Genomic DNA, 25339 nt, shown 5'->3' with positions numbered 1-25339 from the left:
TACAACTAATAACCACTGAACCGGAGATAGGACTTCTCCCTGTCGGCATAGAGGATAAGCTTATCGGTCTAAATGGTTTGAGTGAAGTCTTATCCTTTTTGTTAGCCTTAGAAATGAATATAAACCAGACTTTTCGCCATGTCGAAGGAACGTAGCCAAGTATGAAACTAGCTTCAAGCATTTGGACTAATTTCAACGTTCCTAATCAATCAAGGCACAGACATTAGTCTCTTACTGTGTCTTGCACTCGAGACCATGCGCTCAAATATCGACTACTCAGTTCTGTTACGGGGTTGTTGCATGGATTGAGTTATACTTATACTTCAATGTAGAAATAGTTTTGTCTGCAGACATTTTCAGATCTTGTAAAAGTCTGTAAATAAATTTGTGCATTGCTTTTATAAAAACATCAAGTCCCTTAGAAATATAAGAGTCAGAAATGAACTTAGTGAATGAGTGTATTATTTGAATAAAAACCCCTAATAACTAGAGAAAAATAAGAGACTAGCTGAGTACCTGATATTGCTAGGGTTTCAATATCAGCTCTTGTTGTTACGAATGTCTTAGACGTTGCTTAGACGTTGCATTTCACCAATCAGGAGCCAATCTCTGGTTTACCAATCAGGAGCCAATCTCTCATTTACCATTCTCGTTTGGTAAAAACAGGTCTAGCTGTTCCAGAGTGATGATGATGTGAACATGCATTCAAATATACTTACACTTCTATATGCATAGATTTCAGAAGGTCGTATCTTGTTCGATCGATGTTTTTGGTCAAACGTTAATCTAATATTAGCTCAGCTTCAGTAAAAATTTTTAACGTATTTTAGACTCGTATCTGACAGATCGTCGACAAACAGTCAAATTTAAAGGCGTACTATCAAAACCTATTCAGGTAACCTCGGGAGTTCCTCAAGGCTCTCACTTGGGCCCTCTACTATTTATATTATTTGTAAACGACATTTCCTTTATTCAAAAACATGTAAAAACTCTTTTTTATGCCGACGACATAAAACTTTTCATTGAAACTAAAAACGCTGATGATGTAAACATTTTTCGTAACGAGATAAAATATTTTTATATTTGGGGTAATAAAGCCTTCTTGAGCTAAACGTAAAAAAATGTAGTTCGATGGCTTTTGGCAGAAATAGAAACATACCAAGCATTATTATTTCCTTAGGAGATCAGGTAGTAGAGAAATGGAAACGAGTTAGGGACTTAGGAGTCATACTCGACTCAAAATTAACATTCACTGATCATTACAATACAATTATAAAAGTTTATAGAACGTTTCTGCCATAATTTCCAAGATCCATACACAATAAAAACACTTTATAATTCCTATGTCAGGTCACTTTTAGAATACTGTAGCATTGTATGGTCTCGGTTTTCTGCAACACATGTAAACAGAATAGAATCAGTACAAAAACAATTCCTGTTATATGCACTTCGTAATCTACGATGGAAGTCATTTCCCCTACCATCATATGACGAACGCTGCAGACTTATTGACATCCAATCATCAAAAGCTCGTCGTGAATTCGCAATGATGTCATTTGTTAACGATATCGTATCTCAGCGTGTCGACTCACCCGAAATATTATCAAAACTCAATTTTCATTTACCTTCTAGAAATTTACGATCGCGGACTTTGTTTTCTTTAAATCATCAACGAAACAACTATGTTAAATACGGGCCTATTAATCAAGTGATGTTAGTGTATAACCAACACTGTGAAGCAATTGACTTTTCTATGTCGAGAACTAAATTAAAACAATATTTCAATTCAACGCGCAATTTAAATCGATAGAATACATTCATTGTAATAATCCGTCAAGTAAAGAAACCATTATTCAATTATGTATGAACTCTTTTTTTTTTCTCTTTCACTAGTAGAAATAACATATAGCATATAAGTTAGTTATAAGCATATGTAGTCTACTTTTGTTTGACGAAATAAATAAATAAAAAAATTAACTATAATTATATTAGGTCGTGGTGGCTAAAATAGATAGAAGCGGAATGGACGTTGTGAAATGCTTCTCTAGAAATCTGTTTATTGAACACCGACTTTGCAGCATACATAAGAATTGCGGGGCTAGCACTACGATTCTATTGATACTAACACCTTCTTGCGAGTCGCGATTGAAACATACGATGACGAACTCATTAGGCCAGCATCGCACCTCGAGACCAGCCAGGAAGTAAAAAAGTACAAATGGTGTATCAAATTTGTTTGCAACACCTTTATCAGTCTCTTAGGCATCATTTTTCATCCTTTGCGTATCACCCTGCTATGGAAAGGCCGCTAATAGGATATCAAAATAGCGTCAAAAGACGTCAACTTGCTGTATCTTGGTGTCATGTCAATTTCGAAAGACCTCAATTTCACCCAGCATTGGTCTGTAAACGTCATCCCGTTTCAAAAAGGCCGCTTTGAGGAATATATGACTTTGAACTTTAAATATCACCGAACAATGATTCTTGGTCGGTTCGGGTCCGGAAATACCAATATTAAAAGTACATCGTCTTCCCGTGGACATCATAAGTCACTAGACGATCAAAAATTTTCAAAAAATTCCCATAACGCACGAAAAAAATCGACTTCTTTTTAATTAAACTTCCTTCTTTGAGGGTTACCCTTTTTTTCAATCTTTCTATGACTACCATTTTTGTACAAAGAACACGTATGACTAGTTTGAAGGAAATCAGTCTAGGCATTCATAAGTTATGTTGGAACATACATGCACACAAATCTAGACTTTTGTATCAATAGATTTATAGACTTCTGCCTCAATGCAGAATTTGGAGATAAGGACACATTCTACTACAAGTCCGCTACTAGCCCTAAACATATTGCATATTGCAGTGCACATTCACTTTTCGCTAAATTCCAAAAACAGGATGCCGCTAACTTGAATTTTAAAATATTGAACACAGATATCCCTTTTCTAAGCATCGGCTTAAATAATAATATTGGGGTTTGGCGAACATTTTCTACCGTTTTGTAAAGCTCCCAGAAACCGGAAGTCGCCATCTTGGATTTAAAAACTAGGGTCAACATCATGTTTCGGTACATCGTTTTTAGATATAACCGAGAAGTCAAGATTTTTCGTGCATTATTCCCATAATGCACGAAAAATCTTCACTTCTTAACGAATTCCCTAACTAACATGTTTTCGGGAGTTAATGTATGATTAAGGTACTTATCACGAGAGTCACGGTGGAATTAGAGCGAAGTGAATGAAGTCCTATTGCGGGACTCACGTAAGTGAAAAAAAAACATCGCAAAGTGACATCTGGGTTATTATGAGTGACATATCACTGAAGTGGAAATGGAATAAGCGTAGTTTCGCGTGGAAATATTTCACGACCATTTTGAACGGTGAAATGATGCCACGAGAATGGGATAAGTCATGAAAATTGCTTGATTTGTAATATAATGATAAATATTAGATTTATTTTTCAGTAATGAAACGAATCAGAATTCAATCATGAAATTTTCGGTACTGAAAAAAAAAATTTTTTTTCTTTATGTCAAAGGTCTTAGAATTGTAGACAACTTCAAGATCTGGTGTAATCTCAAAACGGAAAAAATCGACTTTCTGGAACATAGAAATTTTTGTGCTAGGAAGCATTCTCATTTCAGTTGTCCTATTATCAATTTCACTTCACTTTCAATTTCACTTCACGGAGGTAATTTTTGTCATCTCACTTTAGGTGGAATCGAGAATAGGTCTCAAAAAGTGAAATTAGCGTGATCCCGTGAAGTGACAACCATAATAAGTATTAAGTGTGGGAGCACCTCAATGGTTTATTGGAACAAGTTTTTTTGTCCTTCAGGTTTTACTGAAATATGACATAATATACGGGAAATTGTAAGCAATCAGAGTACACTTGATTTTTTGAAAATGCTGTGACTCGAGTTTAACCCATGAGTGATAAATGTTTTCCATGTAGAATTTTATCAGAAAAAGCAAAGCCTTGGTGCTACATTCCATATCGGAATTCGACCTTCTGTTTTACTATACACAGACTTCGCAGCCGACTGTTAAGTGTACAGGACAATTGCGGGGCCAGCGCTACGATCCTATTGACATTAACAGTCTCTCCCGAACCGGGACTCGAACATACGACGACTGGCTTATTAGACCAGCATCGTACCTCGAGACCAGCTGGGAGATAGAATTTTATCAGAAACACGATCAATTATCGAATCGGAAATAAAGAGCTACTCATTTGCCGAAAAATGCAATTTAATTTTTCAAATGCAAAATTAGCATATATGGTAACACTGCCTTACTTTTCAGATTCCTTGAGTAATTTGCTTTGATAATAATGTATCAGTTTATTTCTAGACATTATGTAATTGCAGCCATAATTGAAAGAACATAAGGGTTTTAGCACTATTAGCAGAAAAGAGAAAGATCCCATGGAGCGAGGGGTGGTCCAATCAGCATCAAAGATGAGATTTTTGCATAGTGACCTTACATGAACAAATAAATACACTGTGGTCTTTTTTACGCGGTTGGTTGTACCGCGTAAAAAAACTCAATTCAATAATCAGATCCGATAAAAAATAATGGCACGTAAGTAAATATAAATTTGAAAAATGATATCAAAATGGTAACGAAACACACAAAATTAGTTTATAGGGCTTTTAAAATGAAAATTCATTGAAGAACATGGCAATAATTTTTTTATAATAATTTCGCCACATGTTTGAGCTTTCGTTCCTTAATCGAAAGCTAATCGCAACGACCCTGACTCGTATCGTTATACAATTATTAATGCAGTTTTGTTCCTTCTTCCCGAATCAACGGAAATTGCCTATTTTTTGATAATAACAGCAAATATATTAAAAATATGCCTTATTTAGATTAATAAAACAGAATATCTTATTGTCATGAACCATACGATTGATTGTTACTATATTGGATTTACTTATACTAAACTTATTTAATACCGCGTAAAAATAATTTTCCAAATCGCGTAAAAATAATCCGCGTTATTTCAAAAAACCACGTAAAAATAATCCGCGTTATTGTAAAAAATCGCGTTAAAAAAGTCGCGTATAAAAAACAGTATAAAAATAACCCGCGTAAGAAAAGACCCCAGTGTACAGTTATATTTTGGCTCAAACATATGTTATGGTTAACTTTTCAATTAAAAATGTTACCGGAATAGAAGAGCTTTTATGCTTAAACATTTTGAAATTATTTTGGCTTGTATATAAGGGGTTTGAATACTCATTTTTTGATAAAGTCCAAATTAAAAAAAAAAAAAAACAAAAAAAAAACATTTAAAAGAATGTCCAAACAGAACAGCAACTGTTGAATTGATTTTTTTTAAATTTTTTTAGAATGTTCAAGCTCCCAAAAATGATGTCTTAAACTATAAGAGAAAGCGGAGCTATGAAACTGCAATCCTCTGAGACTCTTCATCGCTCTTGCATTGTACAAAACTTTAACAAGATTACTTTTTAAACACTTCAAATGAGATGCACCAAGAAGTCAACTTCTGTGATTTACTGTTCACAAAAAATAACCTAAAAGAGAAAATTTTGGTTAAAAAATTTGAGAGACAATCAGTTAACTCCGGTACAAGGTACAAGGAATAGTTTTTCACGTCCAATGAAATTATCTTCATGCCCTTTGATAAGGTTCAATTTACAATAAAATTCACAATATCTGAATTTCTAATCATTGTTTTTTATTAAATTTAAGACCATTATGGTATCAAACTGCAACAGCAAATCATATCGCAACTCCATCACCAATACATCTTCGGCAAAGCACGAGAAGCCCACTTGGAAGCTTATCTGCGCTCTAGCAGCCGTTCATCTTCTACGATGGGTAGTTTTCCCTCCGGCTTGCCGGCTTCGAACTGATAAAAGGCAGCTGTTAAAAAAGCCCACGTGCTTAACGATATCGCAGCCGGGGCGTTCGAGTGCACTGCCTACGTATTTAACGGTGTCCACAGTGATAAGATTCGTTAAGCCGAAAACTGGTCGAATGGCCAATTGCCGGTCTTACTGCACATTGCTTGGCTTGCGAAAGAGGAGAAATTTTCGGTCGGTAACCAACTGTTGATTGCCCATTAGCTTTCCCCTCTCGCGCGTACACTCTTGCAAACCCCCCTCCTCTCCATTTCTCACCCTTTTCTTCTTTTCGTCCCTGCCTAGCCGACTAACATGCGAGAAAACCCCATTTTCTTACATGTACATAATATTTACAGACCGAAAAGTGCAGGAAAAATCGATCAAACGCTGCATTACGAACGCGAAACGTACGGATTGAATAAGCTGTTTTTCTTCTTCCTGTATAACACACAATCTGCTTTAATCAATGATTTACGCATAAAAGTCATCAATAATCTGATCATTTATCTGATCTTCGTTACCGATGCCGGCCCTAGGTCTAACTGTTTGATAAATTACCAAAACGAACCGCCAGCGAAAGTCAAACGGTAGGCTGTGGAATCTGACCAGCGCCAACCAATTTGTTTGGATGAGTGCCACTTCTCCAAGCATTGCGCCAAACCAACCTAAACCCACTAACAGAGCCAGTAACGGAACCGAAAATTCGCGGAATTGGCAACATATGGAAACCATATTTTCTCCCATTCCCACATCGGCATACCCTGCCTATCGCACAGTGTGGCCATTCGAAACTTACCGCATCAAGATCTGTGTCCCAAAGCTCCTTCAGATCCCCGTCGTCGAAATCCATGTTTAAGTAATCCAGCTTGCAGGCTGTTCGAGGCGGCCACTTAGGGGCACGTCACTCCGGTTGTACACTCGAAAAGCGGAGAACACACACACGCGAAAAAAAATCACTGAACGCACCACCTAAGCGAGTGGGGTATAGGGTGGCACCACCGTGTGGTCCACCGCAGATATTTGCGATCCGTAAATGGATAATTTCCACCGATATATTCCGGCACTCTCTTTTACGGAACACTTTTCTTCGGTACACTTGGAATTTTCTGTTTTGCTCCCGGAGTCACGGCCGGATCGATTGCCGAAAACTTTACTTTCAAACGAGAGTGTGAAAAACGAAACTAAACCACTACTAATTAGCTTCAATTATTCCGCTTCCTTTGTATTTTTATTACTATACTATTTTAAACTGAATCACCTTCACAGCGGTTATAAGGTATGGTCTGCTTTCTCAACCGTGTTCGGTACACATTTGGTAAAAGGCATCAATGGAGTCGCTATTTCTTCTTCAATCTGATGAATCTAAGCACATACGTTTTTTTTTTTTTGTATTTTTATTTTTTCTCCTCGAAGGCCAATTCGTAAAAAACACGTTTTGTTAAACACAGCTTTTTCAGCAGCGGAGACAACGACACCAACTTGTCACGCGCCGTCAAGTTTCCGAAATATCTCGCGATCGGAACAGAAAAACCTGCAGCCACTTGTTGATTACGGCGTGAGGAAACTCTCTTCGACCTCTAGGCGGCAACAGCTAATTCCACTCACGCACGAAATACACTTGTTGCTTTCGCCAGCTGTACAATCTGTTTCGGTTGGACCCGCATATGTTCCAGTTTCACGCACCACAGCTTCTCGCGCTAGCACAATCTCAGATTGGTTATCAGAGCAGGCTCGCGGCTTTTTCAACCGGTTCTTCTAAACTTCCGATCGCTTTCGTCTTGTTGTTTCGGCTCAAATCACCACTGGATTCCAATTTCGAACACTTCGTCTGTATAATGGTTCCTCTCTACTGCCTTTTCGACTTGATGGTAAGAAACAATAGAACAACAGATGCACGCAGGAGGGAAACCGAATGAAAGTTTAATGAACTACCAGCCAGCGGCATTAATTATACACTTCGCACTCTCTTCTAAAATTCTCCCATTTTCCGAAACCGGAAGACTTGAGTTTGCGTTCTTATCCCCTTCGTAATCTGAACGGTCAGTATCTCCGAGAAAAAAATAGAAAACAAACCCGTCAACAATGTACCTTTAATCACAACAAACAAACGAACGGAGAAGGGGGCGCCAATTGATCACACTCTTAGCTTATATTCTTTTGATTCTTGAAAAACTTATAAAGCTTTCTCCACGGGACAAGGGGACCAAACTAGGTGGCTTTCTACGCACTCGGGGAAGGGCACCACTAAACACTGCAACTTTCAAACTTGAACTAAAGTCGGCTCCGCTTGGCAGGTTTGGCTTATGCGGCGGAATCGACAAGCGCAACTACCATCACACACAGCAGTTGGTTCTACTGAAAGCAACATGTACACGAACCACACGAATATGGGAGACAAGCAAACCGGATGAACAAGCGGCGCGCAAGAAATGGATTTGTGAGAATGAAAAGCTCGCTGAAGCGTTTGCCACACCGCACCGGCGAGAGCACACGGCAAATGGAATCGCAAAGAGCCAACCAGATTCCGATGGACCGTGACGCAATTTCTTCTGTTATTGAAACCAGATTCAAAAAGTCTAAAATTTTAATTTATGTTAACTCAAAAACTCAGAAAAAAAAAACTGCATTCTGCCAGCACTGCTCTCAAACCGGCATTCATGAACCACAAGAGTTTAATGGGTTATTATACGGATTCTCTCTCAAAGTAACAATGAGAGAAACCACGTATTCACTCATCACTCATTCTCGCAATCGTTTCTTATCATCGGGTAGCGCACAGTTGCATTAGCTACGGCAACAAGTTATTAATCAAAGAGAAGAAACGCTTTCTGTTGAGAACTAATAAAACTTTTCAATTCATTCATTACCGAGAGCGTGAGAGACAAACTCACACTCTCTGCGGCCCAAACGGAGAGAATGGTGGTGATAATTTGTTTATATATTGCTACACTGTTTCAGCAGTGTTACTGTTTTAATGAGGATGGGAGACAGCTAGCGTAACAAAGTTACCGGAATATAGTAATAACCCAGTAATTTAATGATTTGACCATTGGTTAAGTTCGAGAGCTCCTAAATACCGGGCCAAATGAATAACGCGAAAGCATAATGTAAAAACCTTAATTTTTAAGCAGCAATAATTCACCGATAAGTGGTTTGGCGTCACCTAAGCTTATACCTGAACACTGCAATACAAATTTAATGACCCCCTCTATTTATGCTAGAGACCGTACAAGTTTAAAATAACAATCTATTTTAATTGGGCCGGGCAAAGGGACATTTGAACGTTCAAACGAAACTATGTTTGTAGTCATCGCAATTAAAAAACTAAGTAAAAAACAATCGTTCAACCATTAACAAATAACTTCTAACAGTAGAAAAGCGATCAGCGATTGGAAAACAAAAGCAATAGAACTTCGAACTGACTTATCCGAAAGACCAATTTTTTGCCGTGGAATAACCTATTATCTACCACACAAATTTATTTCGTACCAATTTTTGTTCAACTTGTTCTATGTTTGTAGGAATGGAACCCACTGCAATAGAAGTGTCATTTCGCAGTGATACAACTAGACACTTCACTGTCGAGACATCAACTTGGGTCAGTAAGGAATGCTTTAAGCTATTCAATAACATCTTTCGAGCACAAAGTAAGAATTTCGAATTTTTTTATCTAAACTATAAGCAGCGTATTGAAAACACTATTGGGTTGGGTTTTAAAAAAACACTCGTGTCTAAATAATGATACAACTTATTTAGTTTGAGTGGTCAAATAAAGCGAAAGTAACAAAAATATTCAGAAAATCAGTGATAGAAATTTACTTACCAAAATGCAATCAATCCAATCAAATTTCGTCGTTCTGTATTAATTTTTTGAGGTTTTTGAATAACGTTTCTTGTCTTATTGATCTTATTCCTTCTAAAAAACCTAATCTCAATCTTGGGCTTTTGTTCGGCATGAAGAGCACGCAAACCAGATCTGGCAGAATATAGATATATTTCTCTGGTAAACATCCTACCGGTGCTGTGGCGTGTGATTTGATCATTTGTAGAAAATAAATACGTATTTCCAATCAAGTGTTAAATAAATCGTGATGAGTACCAGTGCTCGTCTTGATAATATTGTCGTTTTACAACATTTTCACATTATACTCCTAGGCCTCGCACTCGCAATTCGAGGCAGCCCTGCTGGGCGTAACGAGCGAAAGTTTGTCACGAGCATGTGGATGTTTGCAGCTATCACAAGTCTAATAAAAACAATTTACCATACCCACACGTTTTAGAGTAGTTGTTTTCTACACCTGATTCCCAGTTATTGTTTCACAATCACATGTATAAATCAATAAAATAATGTAAAACAAAATGCAAACAGATATTTTTGTCAAAGTGGCAGTAGAATACAACCTTCGACGTTAGTGTTAGCTATAGAGGAAATAATAGCGTAGCTACAGTTTTGTTTAAAGTTCTGTTACGTATCCTATACTATGAAGAATGACAAGAAGCCTAAATAAACGTTTCTTTTACACAAACTGTAAAATAGTTTGGTGCATTTGTAAAAAAATAAAAACCAACCGAAAAAATGTATGCAGCGCAATTCCTTTTTGTTTCACATTGTGCTCCTACCGTGCCAGCTCCGAGATCTCACACTCGTACTACACCCGTGGCAGATAACTCAGTGGAAACCATTCGTTAATTTCGTTGTGTAAATCGAGCTCGGCCAGTACACACCGATAGCCCCCGAGGAATGCGTTTTCTTGCAGTGAATCATGGGACCACACCGTCACCTCAAGCGTCTTCTTCTGGATGAATTCCAGCGGCAGACGGTATTCGAGCTGGGGAAACATGTAAAATTGAATTAAATTCGTTTTTGTTGTTGCTCTTCGTGGTACTCACAGTTTCCATAAAGCTGGGGTTGCAGTTCTTCCGCACCACCTTGGTCTTTCGCTTAGTGGCTTTGGATTGATCCGGTCGCAGGTACACCTTCACGTAGGTGTTCGGCTCCGGATTGTTTGGAGTAGCTGGCAACGCTCGGGCATGCTGAATCATCACAATCAGCGCATCCCTATGGTATTGCAACGAGAACTTAATCTCGCCACGTAGCTGCTGATACTCGTCGCTAATAGCTGGATTGCCTAGAAGAAAATTGAGAGCATTCAAATGGTAGCTAACTGGAATACAGATAGTACAGTACAGCTTACCTTTCACTTTCGCTGCATGAATATCGGCTTCCTGCTGATCGCGCAGCAGTGGATGAAAGAATGTGTAAACTAGATCGGAATGTGCGATTTCATCCGCAGAGTTGAACAGTGAGATCAAAAACTGACGGATTTCTGGAAGACGACGCTCGGCCACTGTTTTCACGTTTGAACGGCCCACATGGATGCCGGATGGTAGGCTAAAAATGAAATAAAAAGAAGAAAATGAGAAGTTAGATATAATAGTCCTGGTCAGGACCACATGACGTTAAAATCCATAAACATCCGGCAACGAAAACCATTGCGATATGAAATGACATTGTAACACTTTCGACACACCAGTAAGTTACAGCCAAGGACACGACGCAGCACTTACACCGTTACGCAACTATCTAGTTTTCAGTTCCATCCTCTCAATAATAATACGAAAGCAATCACCGTTCCACCACTGAGACATAATAAAACAATCTTCATAACGAGCAGCGGAAAGAATATGCTATGTACAGAATACACCGCACATCATCGTTTTATTCCATCGTTGACCACTCATTGGTTCGATACCGATTGCCAACTGAAAAGATAAGATATTGTCGCCGCGGGTGAAAAGCATGTTCGACATCGACCCGGTGTTACTATATAACACAATACACGAGAAATCAGTCGATTCCAATCAGTCCACGAGCGAACTTGCCTCCAAGTATACTAAGAGTTATCCACTACGATTATGGGATTGAAACTTAGATGGTTTCGAAGACGAATTACCTTCGAAGGAATTCCGTCAGCTCCGGAACGCACTAGCCGCAAAAAACAGGTGAGTCACAAGCGAAACTCAACGAAATAATAAATTTTATCGTTATCTGCTTATCGTCGTCATCCAATCAGCACGATACCGGAATCACCGTTATCGGAGTTTATCGACAAAGCGTCAACTACGAAGACTACGTTGAACCCTCCAGGTCATCATACTGGATGCCAACAAATCAGCCCATTGTCACGGCCGGTATGCTCAGTTCCGTTCCACATTGCAATACAATCAATTAATGAATTCTAAAACCCTCTTTCTAGCAATCAGAAAACCCACCACGTCCACAGAAATAACTTCTCCTGCTCATTCGTCATCACAAACAACAACATCATCTGCCAAACGTCGACACGAACAACCTGTTGATAAGATATCACCATCAACACGCGTCACTTCAGAGCCGCAACTCAATGGGCGAATTGCTACCCCTCCGGAGCCATCGTATTCACCGCCGCAGCCGCCCATCAGGCGAGGCCTTACCAAGACTAAATCTACTCCGAATGTATTCACGGATGATGGGGTCACAGCAAGTAGCCGACTGGAAATCACTCGATCGATAGAAGTACTCCACGATGAGGGACGTAAACCGGTTTTGCCTGCAATCAGACATAACACCTCTAGCAAGGCCGTTCCGCATGTCTCAAGGGAGCAGTCTACGACGTTTGGGAAGGTTCGAAGCACATCACGTTCACCGTCACCACCAGAAGAAAACAAGGTCGCCGAAGAGTACGAACGAGATCTAAACGCTGAGGGTTTGAGTCATCAGTTACAGTCTTTTCGACAGCCAGAATATTTCAATGAAATTTTGGTAAAAATTAATGGCGAGTGCTTTCAAACTAACTGGCATCTGAAACATTAGAATCGCAATAAATTATCGAATTTTATTTTGCAGAAATGGCAATAACAGCAAAATCATCAGAGCATAACCAAGCGAGTTCAATACATGCTGTGTCACGAAGCCCACCCCAACCGACCAAAGACTGTTGGCCGACGGAGGATGATACAGAAGAGTCTTTTGACGACATTTTCGAGAAAGTGAAAGCCCATCCTAAATCGCCACTGCCAGCTGTGAGAACTCTCAGCCCACAACAATCAGAACAAGGTACAATATTTTCCTCAAATATCAGCATACAAAATATGGAAGATATTTTCGAACCACGTCCACCAGAAATCAGTAGAGCTGAATCCACGAACGACATTCAATCCACCATTCCTCAACCCGAGCCACGCACCGCTAGCGTCCCAGAAGCCCAAACGAAACCTCTTAAATCCATACTCAAAAAACGAGCACCCGTTCCTCCTGTACAGCAGCAACAACCGGATCCTCCCAGCCCCGTTAGCGCCACCGTAGTTCCAATACCGCCTCCACGCTCCATTCGCAAGGAAGAACCCGTCGTAACGAAGCAAGCCCTAGAGTCCCCAGACAAGGAAGATGACGACGATTACCTCAGCTGGAATATGGTAGAGCGACACCGATCCAGCATCAACCATACCGTAGCCGGCCGTGTCGATCCGGACATTCTGAAGAACGTCCCGAGTAGTCTACAACAAGTGACGGTACCACGCCAGAAGCCTTTCGCTAATTCACGAGCACTACAGCAGGAGGCGCCACCCCGAACGCTACGAGGAATGCGCAACCAGCAGCAACAGAGATCTAGTAACGAAGATCAAATCCTAGGCCTTAACATGGCACGAGATAGTATATCGCGCGATTCCGAAGCATCCGCGTAGTTCCTAAGTGTAATTTTTGCTACATCTAAGTTAAATAAAGTTTGTTAAGACCAAAAACTCCTACCTGTGTAGTTTGGCCAGCGGAAAGTGTATGCAGAGCTTCTGATGAAACTCGCAGAACTCCTTGTACGAACGGAACAGGTAGGCTGGGTCCGGCTGGTTTTGGCGGGTCACCTTCAGGATGTAGGTGTAATACTTTTCCAAATCGTACCGCTTCTGGAAGCCATGCACCGTCACGGACTTCAGGCGACCGTCCTGGGCCATGCTGGAAATAAAGAAGGATTTGTGATTAGTTAGTCAGTCAGTCACACAAATTTTTCAAATGGTTGATATTTTTTAAATGTGCTCATTACTTTAGCGGTATGGATGTCTGTAAACTTTCTACTCTCCTTCGAAGTTCATAAAATAATATCGTCCTCTCGTTATTTTTGTTAGAGCCGTAGAAGAAACTACTCCGGTTGGCAGTTGTAACCATAATGAAAATTTTATTTAACTAGCAGTTACTTAAGGCTCTACGTACGTAAAAATATTTTAAAAGTCACAAACTTGCCTTCTATTGACGATAATGCAACACAGCTCTGTTTGCGGGAAACCTAAGTAATGACGCCCCCTCCAAGTCGAACCGAGAAACCAGAATTGAACTTCCGAATTCGATGGTAGCATGCTTCGATCTCGATCTCGATACCCAGGAAATGCTTTGCGTCACCAAGTGCAGTTACGGTAAAGGCTTGTTGCAGTACTTAGTATATTGCGTTGTACTACTCCTCCGTCTGACTCACTATAAGCATGTCGTCGACGAATATCAGGATGAAGGTAAACGTATTGCCCTTCTTTTGGATATAGAGATAAGAATCTGCTGACGAAAGCATGAATCCCATTTTCCGGAAAACTGCATCAATGCTTTGATTTCACACACGTGCGGATTGTTTGAGTCCATATAAACTTTTCTTCAGAATGCAGACTGTGTTTGGACCTTCCATGGTGTAACCTTCTGGCTACTTCATGTAGATGGTTTCCTCCAGCTCCTCATGAAGATACGCCGTCTTAACACTCATGTGCTTTACCAACATCTTACGTCGACTTGCAATGGTAAGGAGCGTCCGGAGAAACACTTGTTTGGTAAAAGGTGCGAACACCTCATCAAGATACACTCTGAATTTCTGCGCGAATCCCTGAGCCACCAATCAAGCCTTATGCCGCACTATGTTCCCCTCTCGTCCTTCTTTGTTTTGAATACCCACTTACAACCAATGGCATTTGCGGGGAGAGCGCGGATATGGTAACGTCGCCTGTTGGAGTGTCATAATCTTCATCAGTGCTTGATTCGTCGTTCTCTACCGGTTCATCATCATCAGTGTTATTGATTGCGTCTTTTTTTCGTGCGGTGGTTCTCTTATTTTGGAGACTTCCTCGAACGGCAATGGATCACCAAGATCTAAACGGACTATTTTACGACCATGTGCCATTGACTGAGCTTTAAAAGTTGACGACAACTCCTCTCCTCTCTTGCTGATGAACGTGACATCTCGGCTCTTGACGGCTCGGCGCTTTTGTCCCGAAGACTCGGACAGGTGTAAGGTTAGGCTTTTTGTCGGACCACATTTCTTCTGGTGTCATCTCACCTCGTCTTCGACTCGTGAATTCGGAGCAACTTCATTTTCTTTCCGGTTTGTCACTCGGCAATGGAACGAAAACCTCCAAATGCGTTGTTCACGTTTTTCGCTGACTTTTCCCTCAGAAAGTACACAAAGATTCGGACTAGGGGGGCATTTGCCTCCTTCGCCTCCCTTTAAATCCCTTTAAATCGAAGGCCCCTTCAATGTCGAGAAATGCGCACAGGGCTTCCTCCTTCAAAGAGAGGAATTTTTCTACTTTAGCCACAAGCGAATGTAACGCTGTGATCGTTGATTTGCCAGATTGATAAGCAAACTGGAACTCAAGTAGTGGATATTTAGTCATGTTTTAAGATTTTAGAAATTCATATATAACCTTCCCCATCATTTTCAGCAGAACTGATAATAAACTGTTGGGTCTGAATGCTTTTGGTAGTGACCTGTGGCATTTCCCTGCTTTCGGTATGAAGACTACCTTGACTAGTAGGCTTGCCTTGAAAATCTCCATAAGAGATGGGATTAGTGCAGATTCTCCATTTTGAATCATGGCAGGTAGAATCCCATCTGCACCTGCGGATTTATAATGTTGGAAGGATCTCATCGCGTTTTTTACTCTGGCCCTTGTGAAAACCTTTTCAGTAACTCTGTTCGCAACCTCTTTTGTTCTTTCAGACCTTGGAGTGATCACTCGAGAACATCTTATGTCGCAGGCTAAGTTGGTTTCACAGTTTCCAGAAGTGGAGCATCGACACCTATTGTGATTGTATTGTCGCAACATATCAACAAGTCCGAACAAAGTTAAGTTGAAAGATGTTTTGTTGTTTAAATTAAATGTTGATTTAAATTTGTTATCATATCATATTATAATTTGTGGAATTCTAAGTTAACATATCGGACTCGAGCCAAATAAAACGAAACAAAATGATAATGGCTTTCCTAATTGACGAACATTTTTAGATAGAAAATATGTCGATAAAATTTCCTTCTTAGATTCATTAAATTATTTAATTAATTAAAAAATATATAAATTACTCACGTATATACTCTCGGCACAAAGCTCAGCAGTTCGCCGTCATCGTTCTCGGTGGAGAACTTCATCTGTGCTATGTTGTGCAGGAAGAAGTTGAACTGCGTGAACCACGACTTCAGCGAGATGTGAATCATTTTGGCAAATGACGCAGCCGCCTCTGGATTCGATTGCCCTGGTAGCAGCGCATTACGCACATAATTCACCGCTTCCACCGTAACACCCGGTATGCCGGATGTCGTCATCAGCGCAAACATGTGCAGTATCAGGTCCCCGTGTTTCCGTACAATATTAAATGCTGTACAACACAGGTCCACAAATTTATGGAACTTTGCCGACGGTCGATCGCCACCGTTTATCACATATGCCATGTCCGAGGTCAATACAAATGGGGTGCGATCTCTGCAAAAGAAAAACAGAAAATAGTTAACTTCAAACAGCAACGTAGGAAAGCATCATACCTCTTACCTTTTAAAATTACCAAACATTTGTGCGTCGCCTAGGAATTTACCGAAATCTATATGAAACAGGTGCCCGGAGGTTTTGAGCATAATATTATCATTATGCCTATCACAAATACCGAGAATATAGGTAGCCACCGAGTAGCCGGCACAGGAACGCGTAAAATTTTCCACAGCCCGTTGGTACTCTAATTGACTAGGGTTCTGCTTGGCCAACCATTCGGCGATCGATTTGTCCTTGAACGAACCGGTTAGCCCCCACTCGACCTGGATTTTGCGCAGCGTCTCCGAGTCCGACACCAACTCTATCATACCCTTCTTGTAGCTCGTCGGGACACAGTTGAAGGTTACCATTTTCAAATCCAACCCCTCTCGCAACCACAGCTTATCCATGATTCTGACCATCTGTATCGTTAGCATGTCCTGCTGGAGATCGTCCCCACTTTTGAAAATTGCAGGCACAATCACCCGATCGGGACCCATGAAGTTAATCTTCAGCGGGAGCGTGTTCGAGTTGAAATAATTGCAGCTACGAACGACCACGCCAGTCACTTCGTTTCCCGGTCCAAGGGGTAGAACGGTTGGATTGTCAATCAGCATTTGGTTAACGGACTCTAGACCCTGTTTAAGGATTTGCAAACGATGGGATTCTTTCGCCAATTTTACACTGTGTGCTACTTCGCCCAACTTTTTACACATCATATTTTGCGAAAGAAAACGGGCTGTTAGTTTTTCACCGCAGGTAGCCATCAACGCGCGCAGCATCAGTTGATTTCTCCGGTGGTAGCGAGCCTGTATGACCAGCGTCTCATCGATTTGATTCATCTCGATGATATTTTGCGGAGCTTCTCCGGGTAAACTATGCAAAAGTAACCAGTACAAGTGGTGGGCAATTCTTGGCGATACCAATGCTTTCTGTAGCAGTAATCTAGACAAAGGTGATGCTTCATATGTGTCGTGCTTCAAAGCCTGTAGGAGTTGTGGAAGGAAGTCCACGAATTGATCGTCTGGCATGTAGGAAATCCATTCGACGGCTTGCTTGCGAACTTCCAGGTCTGCATAGCGTGGCAGAAGCAGTTCCAATGCTTGAACGGGACTCAGTCTCGACCAAGATTTTAGCAACGCATGATGATCCGCTATGCAGGCATAATCCCAACTATGAGCAGCATGCAAAATTTTCGGTAGAGCGTGCGGTAAACTGTGCAAGTAGTGACGTTTTTCCCAGAGAACTTCTCGCTTTTCCAACTTGTCTGCAGAATAACCCTGCTCGGCTGTGTCGATCAGTTCTTGCTGTAAATTACGATCAAGGCTGTTGAAATCCAGCTTTACCCATTGAGGAAGATTCTTAATGGGTTCGGGAAACACAACAGAACCTCCGTAGCTAGGAATTTCTATACCTAAAATGGGGTATGCAGCACCCAGTGGATGCGTTCCTTTCGCTGGAGCTGGTCCAAAGTATTTTTCCGCCGTCGGTGGCCACAAGGAGAGAAGATAAGAACCCTGAATCATTTTACGCTCAAAGTCGAAAAACTGAATTGATGACCAACCGAGCTCTACTTTAGTCACTCTTCCTTCTTGAGTGTTTTGACTGTCGGTATTCGTGGAGCCTTCTTGCTTATCATTGCCTTCAACCGGCTCGCGGGTGACACCATACAGTACGAAAATCAACCTAGATTCTCTAGGTAATGTGCACACCGGATTGCGGAACATGATCCACGAATTAAACTTCAATCGGGGATAAATTCCAGTTATTTCGTTGGAGCATTGCGTGACAACCGGTTCACTGATATACCTTGCACCGTGATAAATCTGCACACCCAAGTTGTATTCATCGTGGCGCCAATGTAGAGGTAGTCGATGCAAGCACATCACATTCACCATCACAGACTGCGAAATGTTGCAGATCGAGACCGGACTTGTGTTCCATTCAGGAACATTCACACAGAAATTAACTCTAAATGCATGCGAATATATCTCTAGGAGAGTTTGGATTGCATTACGGACCTCGTTGCAACGGTATCGAATTTGCTGCGTTATGGTCCTCGGTCGCAATTTTACTTCCGCATAGTCACCACTTTCCGACACTATACTTAGGCTTCCATTGCTGTAATCTGATGCATCATTGTAGCTGTAGACTGTCTGCCCGTTATCACAACACGCCTTCAAATCGTCTATTGCTTTGCTTATCTCCAACGTATCAATCGTACCTAACATATTGCAGATAGCCTTCACCGCTTGAATCACCCCAGAGCAACTCAGTATCGTATGCGGACTATGATCGTCAACCGTTGCCTGGAGCTTTTCAATTTCCGCTTCCAGCGTTTCAAGCAATATCATCAAATCATCATAGCTAATCGCAGTCGTAGGCTCCTTTGGCAAGATATGTTCCAGCTTGAGTTCCGAATCGCGAGCATCGTCCTGAGCGGTTCTCGCTATCGTCTGCATAATCCTGGGAGTCTTCGGGATGAAACCTAGCTGTACGTCATGCTCCAGCTTGATGCTATCGTGAACGCACTGCAACTGATTGAGCCGCGAACGGGTGCTCAAAATTTCCTGTATCCCAATTGCTTTCAATATGTAGTCCCCCACACTGTTCATGACCTGCCCCTCGAGGGCACAGTATACCTGTGCTATCACGTGTTCCACCGATGTGGTAACTGGAAATGATTGGGTGAGAGTTTTGTTTCAAGGAAACATTGATCGGTACTTACTATCGCATGTAAACGGAATCGGAGGACCGTATCCGTCGATTTGGCCTTTGTTTTCGCTGTCGTACGAACTGAAACAATCGAGCGACGGATGGACGAGTAGTTTAATACTGGTTCCCTGCGGATAACTATTATTGAATTCGGAAGCCACTACGTGGCCTACGTTTGTTTGTGGTTCGTCATAGTGATACTGAGCTATTAAAAGGAGAAATAAGTAGTTTAAGCGTGTAAAGTAGTTAAAAACACTTCACCCGAAGTGTAATCGAAACCTACCTCTCAGCTGCTTCACCATATTGTAGAAGGCAATCAGTTCCTTGTCGTAGCTTTTCCGTACCACAACGTTCTCGTACAGCTTGGTCGGTGCGGACTGACGTTCGACCGTTTTTTTCTGCATAACCTCATAGTTTCCAGTGGTGAATTCCTGCGCGGTGGCACCACTACCACCCATCATCGGGTGGTACAGTTCGCTGTTCCGCGGGGGAAGCGGTGGTGGATCGCCGTCCTGTTCGGGTTCGCCGCCAAAGCTGCTGAAGACACCGGAAACATTCCAGCCCGGCAGTGGCGGAGGACCAGAACCGCTACTGTTGGGCGAGAGAGGCGTTTTATCGGACCGGTTGACCGCTTCGTAAACGGGATCGGAGTATTGCGTTCCTCCGCTGTAGATGTAATCGAAAGGGTCGTAGTCCTCGTAATACGTCGATGCTGTATCATCTGACGGAAGGAAAAATGAAAAAACGAAAATAGAAACACAATTAGAAACACTGTTCCTATATTTTCCAGTTTGGGTAAAACGACAAGCGAAGTTCTTGAACGGAACGCTCTCAAGGTTAACTCATACTGGAAAATATATTACAACTGAAGCATCGTCTTACAAACTACTTACGGCTACGGCAATTTGTTTAAAGCGCAGTGAATGTCTTGCTTTCGAGTGGTACAACAAAGGTAGACAGACAAAAAATTAAACAATACTTCATGTTGGGTTTCGTAAGGCACTTTTTTGCAACCGATTGGTCGCACTTTATTGACTTTTTTCGCTTATCGATAAAAGACTACAGAGTCGCTACTTTCTAGCCTAAGTCAGTCTAGCACGGCGCTCACTTATGGTTTAAAGAGTGGAATAATGACAGCTGAATAAGGGGCACAGAATGCCTCCATCATAGAAAAAAAGCAAGGTGAGCAAATATAATACGTAGTAACTGATATAAACTGATTGAACGAAGATATTGATAACACAGATGAGCAATTCGGGAAGCGTTTACTGTTCCAGTACAACCGATAGAGTGGGTAATTCGAGAACGTTTTATGATAAGCTGCAAAATTGATGCTTAAAAAGGTGGCAATAGTGCTGATAACATTTTCATGGTAAAAAACAGTTCCAAAAAAAATATAAAATGTATCAGTACGGCCAGTTCTGTGTCCCGAGCCTTAAGCTCAGCTTAACCAAGGCATTAATTAATAATCCAACTACACAAAAAAAACGAAGTTGTGGTCTAGTATTTTTATACAATATTTTTATGAAAATATTTTTATGAAAATATTTTATAAAAAACCTATTTTATGGAGAAGCGATTGAGAAAGAAAACTCCCGCTATTCGCATAATAGTCCTATGTAAAAGTTGCGAGTCCTGTGTAAATCTTGCGAAAATGGGTCCATTTTGGTATGTTTTTAAAGAATAGCCATTAAAAAAGAGAGGTTTGATTCACACAACCTCGATTTTAATGGCTACTCTTATAGAGCATGTCAAAATGGACCCGTTTCCGCAAAAAAACAAGAAAACATAGGACTTTTACATAGGACTGTTATGCGAATAGCGGCAGAAAAGTGGTCGAGAACCGATGCGCTTGTGTGTTATATAAATTTGCAATAAATTCTTTATGTCTTATGTTCAAAATATGTGAACCATGAAGAAATGTTATGATTCCATTTTGCTTTTCCACTTTGTCTTACTATCCTAAAAAAAATTATGCTCATACCACAAGATTTTGCTGTATTCTCACAGCTATCGAATTCCAGCTTTGAATCAATACAAAAAGAAACAAGCGGATAAAACGATTTCAGAATAAAACTGATAAAACTGTGTATCTCCGGGCTTACGACTCCTTTCTTGTTCGTAAATCATGTTCCTGTTAAACATATGATCTGTTTTGTAATATTAGTTCGAAAAATGTAATTTATTTAAAATAAAACAATATTAACACATGCAGATCGAAAAGTGACAATCAACTTCTGTAATTTGCTTGATTGTGAGTCCAACGTGCATGTATCGAAAATATTTAAAAATAACAAAATATTGGATGGTCAAGTGATAATAGCTTTGAATAAAATTGAAATTGATCGCTGCTAACATAGGTTGCCTAGACCAAATCAATTATTTATGAGTTTAGTAGAATATAATAATTTAGATGGTGGTCATATGAAATTTTACCATGAACGTCGATTATTCGGAATAGCAAATAATATATAAGCTGCTTGCAATCGACAGATTTACATATTTCCAGCACACAACTAACGGCAGAAAACAGCAAACGCTCTCGAATCACCTCTGTAGTTACCCTAACAGTACGAGAAAGAAAACTACATACTCCTAGCGAAAAACGAAACAAAACAAAAATAAACCGAAAACCTAAATTTTTCGAGTCGATTAAATCCTCTTGAAAGTCACCGTTCGAGCATGCAGTTTACCTTTATCGTCACTTCCGCCGCTGCCGGAGCTGCTCCGGTTGCCACACAGCAGTGGATCGAACGCTTCGAGCACCGAAACCCGCGAGCTATCCTCGCTAAACCCCAGATCGATCAGGTTGTCTCCGAGACGGTTGCCACCGTCGGTGGGGTCGCTCTTCGGGCGCAGAACCACTTCAGCAGCAGTAGTATCATTCGAAACTGAGCCCCCACTATGACCACTTCCGTAGGAGTTTCTCGTGAATGGATTACCGTTCGAGGGTCCTGGGATAGGGAAGGTAGATTGTTGAGGTTGAGAGGCTGATCGACCAGCAAGTGATAGCTTTGGGTTGACGGGTTTCGGGACGTGAACCATGGCGGTTTCAGGATTGGTTACTGATGCGTTTGATAGGACTTTTGAGGTAGTAGCGTAATTGACTGACTGAGGATTGAAAACCGCAGTCACTGGAGGCACGCATGGGGAAGATGATTGTGGGTTAATACTGGAGGTAGTTGAAATGACGGACTGAGATTGGACTGGATAGGTGCTTGGAAATTGGGGATAGTTGACTACAGGAAATGGCTGAGGTTGAGGAATGAAACCACCGGATTTGAGTGATCCAGCAGGTGCAGTTCCATAGGCTGGCATGTTATAGAGCCGATTCAGTTCATCCGGGGTTAAAGCTTTCGATGCGGTAGCCTGTTGGTGATTGTACGGCACAAGTTGCATTGCTGCCGGGTTGTAAATCGGTACTTGTGGCTGAGGAAAGGCAGAACTGTATGGCCGGTAAGGGGAAGCCGAAGACATACTCAAGCTACGTGTTGTCTTATACGTTTGCTCATATGTGTTCTGCGTGTTTAAACTGAAAGCACAGATTAAATAATCCAAAATGTTTTTTTAATGACATACAATCTATACCGATGCATTTCATTAACAAGTTCCTTCAGATTGTTATGAGCCTCATCCTGGGGATTAGGAGTCGGCGGCGGAGCATTAAAAGAAATAAGGTCCGCCTCATCTCTTGCTTTTGCTTCTTGACTGACACTGCTACTACGCTTAGCTAGATCCGCTGTAGTATTCCTTAACGCATTATTGTCCCCAACAGACGGTGGCTGTGTACCCTGATGAAGTTGTGCTTTGCGCTGGAGATAGTTTTTGTATTCCTCGAGCACGCGAGTCTCGGAATAAACTGAACGATCTGGCTGAGAGTAGCGCTGCTTGCGAATTTTCTCTAGTTCTAACGTTTCCAAGCTAAGTGCTTTCGCCTTTTCAAGGTCAGCCAAAAATTGCTTCTCTAGCTCAGTGTCGTTGCGATTAGCCATGACCGAAATAACTGCAACAAAGTGAAAAAAGGATTAGAAATAATAATTGCTTGGTCATATCACAAAATTCAATAACGCTGAAAAATTTAGCTCGACGCAATTGAATTATTTACTCTCGTTCCTAAAAATAAACACGTCTAGAACTACGCCTGAATTAACTCCAATCAATCCATGACCATTCCTCTCAAGACACGATAAATAATTTCCGGCGACTGTTCGCTTCGTTCCTTCTGTATACAGCAGACCCACACATCGCACACCTTTTTTTCGTGATTTGCTTCCTCTTATCTTTTACGCAAAATAATAAATTGCAGCTTTCGGGTCGTCTTTGCGGTGCGGTTTCTTCCAGCTGTACAGAAGGCAAACAGCACACGTCTTCTCCAGCAGAAGCGGTCAAGAGGCGGAAGCAAGACGGAGCACCAACACACGTAAACGACGCACATCATCAAACGTAACACGGGCGGTGTAGCAAATTCTTCCAACAGTGCATTTCCGATCAACGGAAACGACCTGCTTTGATATTAGGGAAATCCAGCCCGAAATAGGCTGCAACTGCTACATGCATATATGTTTTATGACGAAAATTACCTGCTTTTGCTAGAACGGATGGATTTCTACGTGGATTTAGCGTATTTCGCTGTGAAAAACTGCATTTTACAGTGCACTTCGGAAATCATTTACTCTTCTCGTGTAATTTTTTTTTTTTCAACAGACTGTCATTACACGCAGAGCTGCCAGTCCGATAATTTTTCTACTTTTTTGGAACTATAGGGCTGTGACACGTTTTCAAAGTTTTTTAAATTTTAGTTTTAACTCTCGGATCGATTGTTATTTTTCCTTGAATTCATGATAAATAGAGTACCAAACTACTGCTAAAGAATATGCTTGGTTTCGCGAAATCAACAGTTATTTGTCAGTTTTCCGGTATTTGACAGCGAGCATCGTTTTGGCGAAATGTGAGCATTGGCCGAGCGAATATTTTTGACGTCGACTAACGTCTATATCGAAGTTAGGCCCCTGAATTTGAAAATCTAGTAATTCAACCAGGGAAAACCAGGGAAAAGTGGTCAGGTTTTGAGCGCTTATTTTGCAGACATCTATAATCAGGTTTTTGAGGTTTTGGCATCAATTGATCAGAAATTCTTTTACGGTTGAATTTATGTAACAAAAACAAACTATTTTTTGAGATAAACTATTGAAAAATTGGTAATCAATATCGATTGTCTGAATCATACCGCGCAGCCAATCACTACCTCTCTTCCCAAGCACAGTTGACACTAACGGATACAATCGATCTGACTTTGTTGTTATTGTTGTTGTCACTTTCTGTTTCCGATGTTTATGCTGCTGCTAGCGGAAAAAACCTTGCAAATATGCATCTTTTTGTTGGTGTTAATTTTACGACAGCGGCCGGCGCCCCATCATTTTGATTTCAAAACTGCACCAGTGACATGCGGACGCTAGGTGATAGCAGCTGAAAGGAGGAAAGACAAAAGAGTACCGGTTTCACCCGTTATGCTGGTGGCTGTTAGTAATAAATGGCACTGCAAAATACTAAAATGGCTGGAATTCTGGACGGACTAACCAAAAACAAGAATATATTCGGCACCTGGCCCCTTTTGGTGCCTCGAAATTTTGTTACAGAAGCGGCTTATTGAATTTTATGTTTTACCAAATGCTGCTGATAGCGGAAAAAACCATGCAAAAATGCATGTTTGTGTTGGTGTTAATATTACGACAGCGGCCGGCGCAGCTTTCAAGAAAAATTTTTCCTTACCATTCCATCATCTATGTAGCCCCTCCTTCTTTTTAATTATCTGACGAAGCCTTGGTATAAAACGTACCGTTCGAACATTTCACCCCATCAGTTTCATTACTAAACCGTACCGGCTACATACGGACGCTATCTTGAAAGAATTCTGGACGGACTAACCAAAAACAA

General features: G+C 41.0%; 3 protein-coding genes across 5 annotated transcripts in view; 1 reads left to right on the top strand and 2 right to left on the bottom strand.

The window, feature by feature from the left end:
- LOC129720782 (cyclic AMP response element-binding protein A) overlaps positions 1-8224 on the bottom strand; it is a 227288-nt gene extending 219064 nt beyond the window's left edge. Inside the window, exon 1 of the mRNA XM_055672522.1 lies at positions 6678-8224. Coding sequence (XP_055528497.1) covers positions 6678-6731 — 54 coding nt within the window. The 5' untranslated portion in view covers positions 6732-8224. The remainder of the gene's footprint in view (positions 1-6677) is intronic.
- A 1634-nt stretch (positions 8225-9858) lies between these two features.
- On the bottom strand, positions 9859-24102 carry LOC129720781 (phosphatidylinositol 4-phosphate 3-kinase C2 domain-containing subunit beta). Of its 2 annotated transcripts, none has more exons than XM_055672521.1 (11): positions 23986-24102; positions 22994-23408; positions 22099-22937; positions 19689-20126; positions 19419-19610; positions 16715-19364; positions 16256-16648; positions 13671-13871; positions 11077-11273; positions 10772-11010; positions 9859-10710 (listed from the first exon to the last, which is right to left on the bottom strand). In XM_055672521.1, the coding sequence occupies exons 2-11, from the start codon at positions 23395-23397 to the stop codon at positions 10531-10533; spliced, it is 5733 nt and encodes a 1910-aa protein (XP_055528496.1). In that variant the 5' UTR covers positions 23398-23408; positions 23986-24102; the 3' UTR covers positions 9859-10530. The 2 variants fall into 2 exon arrangements, with proteins under 2 accessions (XP_055528496.1, XP_055528495.1); XM_055672520.1 differs by lacking the exon at positions 23986-24102 and adding an exon at positions 23511-23787.
- Positions 11724-13621, top strand: LOC129720783 (serine/arginine repetitive matrix protein 1-like). Of its 2 annotated transcripts, XM_055672527.1 has the most exons (5): positions 11725-11884; positions 11956-12073; positions 12139-12696; positions 12768-12977; positions 13044-13621. In XM_055672527.1, the coding sequence occupies exons 1-5, from the start codon at positions 11798-11800 to the stop codon at positions 13604-13606; spliced, it is 1536 nt and encodes a 511-aa protein (XP_055528502.1). In that variant the 5' UTR covers positions 11725-11797; the 3' UTR covers positions 13607-13621. The 2 variants fall into 2 exon arrangements, with proteins under 2 accessions (XP_055528501.1, XP_055528502.1); XM_055672526.1 differs by having other exon boundaries at positions 11724-11884; positions 12768-13621.
- Positions 24103-25339: the final 1237 nt, after the last annotated feature.

This window comes from Wyeomyia smithii, chromosome 2 (genome assembly GCF_029784165.1).
Source record: "Wyeomyia smithii strain HCP4-BCI-WySm-NY-G18 chromosome 2, ASM2978416v1, whole genome shotgun sequence".
Classification (NCBI taxonomy): domain Eukaryota; kingdom Metazoa; phylum Arthropoda; class Insecta; order Diptera; family Culicidae; genus Wyeomyia; species Wyeomyia smithii.
This window is presented reverse-complemented; position numbering and strand designations above follow the sequence as displayed.

What these genes read in the sequence shown, in the direction of transcription:
- LOC129720781 (XM_055672521.1), bottom strand. Translation starts at nt 23,397, where the DNA reads ATGGCTAATCGCAACGACACTGAGCTAGAGAAGCAATTTTTGGCTGAC. An exon ending in TATGGTGAAGCAGCTGAGAG is followed by an intron (nt 19,611 to 19,688) that starts GTAGGTTTCGAT and finishes TCCTTTTAATAG; the next exon opens with CTCAGTATCACTATGACGAA. An exon ending in ATGTTTGGTAATTTTAAAAG is followed by an intron (nt 16,649 to 16,714) that starts GTAAGAGGTATG and finishes TTTCTTTTGCAG; the next exon opens with AGATCGCACCCCATTTGTAT.
- LOC129720783 (XM_055672526.1), top strand. Translation starts at nt 11,798, where the DNA reads ATGGGATTGAAACTTAGATGGTTTCGAAGACGAATTACCTTCGAAGGA. An exon ending in TCAGCCCATTGTCACGGCCG is followed by an intron (nt 12,074 to 12,138) that starts GTATGCTCAGTT and finishes CCCTCTTTCTAG; the next exon opens with CAATCAGAAAACCCACCACG. An exon ending in AATTTTGGTAAAAATTAATG is followed by an intron (nt 12,697 to 12,767) that starts GCGAGTGCTTTC and finishes TTTATTTTGCAG; the next exon opens with AAATGGCAATAACAGCAAAA.